The sequence below is a fragment of the Arachis ipaensis genome, chromosome B05 (assembly GCF_000816755.2).
Source record: "Arachis ipaensis cultivar K30076 chromosome B05, Araip1.1, whole genome shotgun sequence".
Classification (NCBI taxonomy): domain Eukaryota; kingdom Viridiplantae; phylum Streptophyta; class Magnoliopsida; order Fabales; family Fabaceae; genus Arachis; species Arachis ipaensis.
In genome coordinates this window covers 58,531,175-58,536,688 of record NC_029789.2, presented here as the reverse complement: position 1 = coordinate 58,536,688, position 5,514 = coordinate 58,531,175, and the positions used below count along the sequence as shown (strand labels likewise).

Genomic DNA, 5,514 nt, shown 5'->3' with positions numbered 1-5,514 from the left:
GTTTTCTCTCAAACTTTTTTGATAGACACAAACTTGCACTCATCTTATCCAAGACCCAATAATGAAACTATATTTGGGCAAATAATGATGCAAATAAATTTCTTTTGCAATTAAGGAACTAAAATGAAAAATAAAAATAAATTAAAAGAAATGATTTATTCTCTTATTTCATTTTGGTTAAAAAATTCGCTCAATCATAAGTGAAATTGGCCTACCGCCTATTTAATTTCTCTTCCACATATTCTAATGCAGAGCTAGAGGTCCAGTATTCTCCGTAACCTAATTACGTAAGCATAATATTAATACCCACATCTTGAAATGACTCTAGTTATATTCTACAAAGTACCCATTTGCATTTGTTGGAACAAGGTTAGACACATTCTAACAATAATACGTGTACAATTCAAATCATCATGGACAAGAACTAACATACACAACTGTACATCCATACGCCGAATATATAATAAGCTACCATCATATGTCATATCAATTAATTAATAAAATGCCAAATACCTAAATTAAAGAAAAAAAGATAATTTCATTCTAATTTTGATGATGTCACTCTCATTTGTTAATAAAAATTCATATAAATATAGAATGCAAAAAAATTACGTGAAAAGCAACATTATAAAAATATATAGGAATGAAATTATCATTTTTCAAGTGAAATGATTTTCAACGTACGAAAGCAAAAAAGAAAAAAAAAAGGTTTTTGCTGACCGACAAGGTACACAAAGATGATCCCATTTTGATCTTAGAAACAAAGCCAAGACCCATAACTAGATACGTCATTGTCCCTTGGTGGCTCCATATTAATGACACTCATGGGGTCCCGCTTAAGCTAGCTCCGCCTCCACAACTACATTCTCTTCAAAAGCTGCCTAAAAATGAATTTGACATCATTTTTATAATGGAAATAAAAAAAGAGATATAAAAGAAAAGAATTTATAGTCCATTATATTATGGCTCAAAAAAGAGTACCATTTTCATGCTTGTTTTTCAGATTCAACTCTACCTTTTCTAAAACATTCTCTAACCTCTCATATGGCTCAAATATATATCAAACAAGTGAAAAGTACTTCAACAAATAGGAAAAAGGGAGGAGGGGGCTTTTGCTTATTAAATACAATAATATATATTACAAATTTCATGTCTTTCAAAAATATATATGAAATGGAGTCTATATATCATCATTATGGTAATTATAGTGATTATATAACTTTACCAACACTTAAAAATTATTATTTTTAAATATTTAAAAACATTCTAATTTTTGCAACATCTATCGTTTAAATTTCGCCAAAATGATATACATAATGGAGACATTACTTTTTCAACTAGTTTTTAGGTTAAGTTCTATTCAGATGATCATGGCGACTGCAAATGTTCATGCCTGAGGATAAAAAAATCTGTATTATAGATTCCACATCTCTAAAAGGACAAAAAAGTCTCCATGCAAATACTGTTTTCTCTTTCTGCAAGCCCTAACTAATAATTCTAGGACGATGCCGTTAATTTATTCAAAGATATTATTGCTAAAGGGTGACGATTATATGAATTATGAAAAAAAAAGCAAGGTTTTATCCTAATAAAAGTTTAAATTTTAATGTACAGAAAATTTAAAATATCTTAATAATATGGTTATTTGAATCAAACCTTTTTTTAATGATCATTTAACTAATAGACATAGAAAATATTGATTATATCCGTTGATATAGTATTTGAAGATTATTGAAAAAAAATAATTGAATGTTTGTAAAATATTTTTAGATTAACATGCAAATAAGTTAAATCCTAATTAAAAAAAGTTGGAAAGAAAGTCCAGAAATCACATGAAGGATAGCAAAAGATATATAATACCTAAGGATGTTAATAACTGTGATGGAAAACAAGAAATTCTTTTCAATTGTGAAGTGGGTTTGGCCCAGAAGGGACAAGTCTCTTCTCAGCGCCATATCTTTGATCAAATATCCGTTTCTCCTTGGATGATGACGAGGGTGGAACTTGATCATCATGCAATAATCTGTGGTTGATTCTTTGAATCTCCATGCACAAAGAGCGTTGGATTTTATTGTTAAAAGAATCACAATAACGTTGTTGGTGGGTGTGAAATACCATGCAATTTGTTAAAGAGAAGAAGATAAAGAAGAGAAAAAAGAAAAGGAACAAGATCAAAAGCTTATTCGAGCCACTTGAAAAAGAAAGAGAGGTCTTCATTTTTGTCATTATTTTTTTTTTCCTTTTTGTGAAGTATAGAAGGAAAGAGGAAAGAGAAGAAGATGAAACTTCAAAGATAATAGTGGTTGTTTGTGTGTAGTTAGGAGTTAAGACAAAGTGATATTTGGGAGAGAGGGTGACGGAGATTAGAAAAATTAAATACTAATTAATGCAAGCAAGATACTCATGAGACTATGCCATGGCCAAATAAAAGGATGGACCCCTTACTCAACTAATTTATAAGAAACATTCATAAATTAAATTGACAGGTAATTGCTGAAGGGTTTAATGGTGATTGCTATGACAAGTTACAATTATTTATCTTTAATATATTTATTGCTCCATACCATGAACATATGTTTCTTTTTAAGGTTGTAAGAACGGAATCGATTATTGAATCAGTTAAATAATTAGTTCAATGATTTAGTAGTCCAATTATAATCGCTATAAAAAAATTTTAGAATAGCGATCGATTTTAGCGACCAACAAAATCAGTCACTATTAACAATCAATTTTGCGACAATCAAATTTTTCTAGCACAAAAAAATTTCATTACTAAATCGGTCGCTAAATTTTAATTAAAGACTGATTTAGTGACCACCCACTCTAGTTACAAACACGAGGAGTCATACAATAGATGTAATATTTGCCACACAACAGGTCCTCGTGAATATAGGAGTGATCAATCTTGTAAAAGAGCACTCTCGTGTCCATCTGAAAAGGTGTAAAGGGTAAGAACTATGGAGTTCTTAGTAAGATCGGGGTTCATAGTTAAATTCATTTATAACGTTCTTGATCACAAAGTCATAATAAAGTCGAAACAAATATATGCATAACATCATAAGCCAAAACAATAGCAAAAGAAACAAGAGACATATGCATAACCACATTCAATATGCAATCACACAATTATGCGTACACAAGTATGATACATGTCTGGTCTTACTACAGGTAATGAGCTCATTTGTCAGTTTCGACCTGCACCCGACGTAATCCGACCCTCCAGGTCAGATAAGACTTTCCCAGAACTTAATTCTAGATTAAGTACCACATACCCTTTACCAAGTACTCTCGACTTGCAGGTCTAGTATCTTCTCAGATCTCAAAATACCACAGGTATGCAAGTCAAGCCTCTACCAAGAATTTTCAGCTTGCAGGGTTGGTACATTCTCTACCGCAACCTGTCTAGGAAGCGATAGCACAATATGGCAGTCCTTGCAAAATATTCTCAAGCATCGCCCAAAGGCTCATAATCACATATATCCATACTTTTCATCACTTAGCAATCACCTTCATCATTTCTTCATAATCATAAATCAAACATCACAACATCACTGTGACCTTATTTTACAGTTCTCTGCTTACTCTGTAAGACTAAACCCACTGCTATATAGCTTTTAACTTCTTTTATTACTAACATGTTTATGAGTTCCTGAATCTTGTTTCATTACCGTACATAACTCTATATCTTCTTTTATACCTTCTTTTACCTGTTTATTACAGCGAATTAGGGAATTTTGGGCTAAAACTGTCTTCCTAAGACTTTTAGGAAAAACTGCTTTTTTATCAATATTTTAATATTAAAATAATAGTATTTTATTCAAAACTTTCAAAATTTATATTTTGACACGTAAACTTTTTGAAAATTATATTTTGACCACCTTAACTTTTAATATTTATACTTTAGCCCTCCAACTTTTGACTAATTAACTTTTAATTCCAATCTTTTTAATAATTAAAATTTGGTCCCAAAATACTTAAAAATTTAGAAGTTTCTTATCCTCCAAGGGCTGAAAAGCTCTCTTCAAAAATTCATCAAATTTCCACTTGATTTTCAATTAGTTTTTTATTCTTTTTGGTAACCGATTTTTATCCGATTTTGTGAAACCAAAGAGCAACGTTTAAGCCATCAATAACACATCAAACGCACATAAAACCTCTTAAAAACCAGGGCTGGAAGGTCACATTTTCCAGCAGTAGCAGCAGTAACTTCACAAGAATTCAACTTTCAAGCTTTTAAATAATAGGGTAAAGTACTAAATTAGTCCCCTACGTTTGGGCGTAATCCTGTTTTAGTCCTTAAGGTTTAAAGTGTTTGATGCCAGGACATTTTGGCCAGTTTCACTGACCTTTTCTTTACTGTTTTAGGGTAGTTTCATGCATTTTCTTAGGAAATAAGCAAGTTTTGGGTAGAATTTCACTTACATCTTGATTCAAGCAAACATTGTGCACTTTACATGATTTCATGAGAATTATGCAAGAATTGTATGACAAACTGGATGATGCATGTCTCATGATTTGGATTAGAACTTTGATGCACTCTATTGCTTGATTTCAGGACAAAGGAAGCAAGGAAGAACCACGTTAGCAGTCGCGTTAGTCTAACTAACGTAACCACTAACGTGGGATGGGAGCTAGCTTGCAACGTTAATGAGAAAAGTAATCGCCAATAACGTCCTCGAAGCCATCATAGCTCACGTTAAGAGTCACGTTAACTAAGTATTAGTTAACGTGAACTCTAACGTGGAAGAAAGAAATGAAGCCAACGTTAGTGACACTCACCTTTGTCACTAACGTTGGACCAAGCTCATATTGGCCACGTTAAGAGCCACGTTAACTCAGTTAACGTGGACTCTAACGTGGGGAAGCAAAAGAATGGCCAACGTTAGTGACACTCACCTTTGTCACTAACATTGGACTAAGCCACTTTGAGCCACGTTAGTTGCCACGTTAACTTAGTTAACGTGGAAGCTAACATGGAGGGAGCAAGAATCGCCAACGTTAGTGACATTCACCTTTGTCACTAACGTTGGAATGAGCCACTATGAGCAACGTTAACTACCACGTTAACTTAGTTAATGTGGAAGCTAACGTGGATGAAAGAATGATGAGCCAACGTTAGTGACACTCACCTTTGTCACTAACGTTGGAGATGGCTATCACCACCACATTAGAAGCCACGTTAACCTAGTTAACGTGAAATCTAATGTGGGAAGTAGGGGCGTTTTGAAACGTTAGTAACAAAGGTAAGTGTCACTAACGTTTTCGAAGATTTGACAAGCCTACGTTAAAGGTCACGTTAGCCACACTAACGTGAACTCTAACGTAGGGAAGGGAGGACTCTCAACGTTATTGGAATAGGTAAGTCCCAATAACGTGTGCGAAGGATCAAGAGGCAACGTTAGTGGTCACGTTGGTGCCACTAACGTTGAAGTTAACGTGGATCACCCTTGGGTTAGGAACGTTAGTGAAAAAGGTGACTACCACTAACGTTCTCGAACCCACACTTTCACTTAA

The 5,514-nt window shown here is 33.4% G+C and overlaps 1 protein-coding gene across 2 annotated transcripts; it reads right to left on the bottom strand.

Annotated features, from left to right (window-relative positions):
- On the bottom strand, positions 699-2,405 carry LOC107641881 (CLAVATA3/ESR (CLE)-related protein 10-like). Of its 2 annotated transcripts, none has more exons than XM_021123886.1 (2): positions 1,861-2,405; positions 699-877 (listed from the first exon to the last, which is right to left on the bottom strand). In XM_021123886.1, exon 1 carries the CDS (start codon positions 2,224-2,226, stop codon positions 1,903-1,905), a length of 324 nt encoding a protein of 107 aa, XP_020979545.1. In that variant the 5' UTR covers positions 2,227-2,405; the 3' UTR covers positions 699-877; positions 1,861-1,902. The 2 variants fall into 2 exon arrangements, with proteins under 2 accessions (XP_020979545.1, XP_020979544.1); XM_021123885.1 differs by having other exon boundaries at positions 699-881; positions 1,861-2,401.

What these genes read in the sequence shown, in the direction of transcription:
- LOC107641881 (XM_021123886.1), bottom strand. Translation starts at nt 2,226, where the DNA reads ATGACAAAAATGAAGACCTCTCTTTCTTTTTCAAGTGGCTCGAATAAG.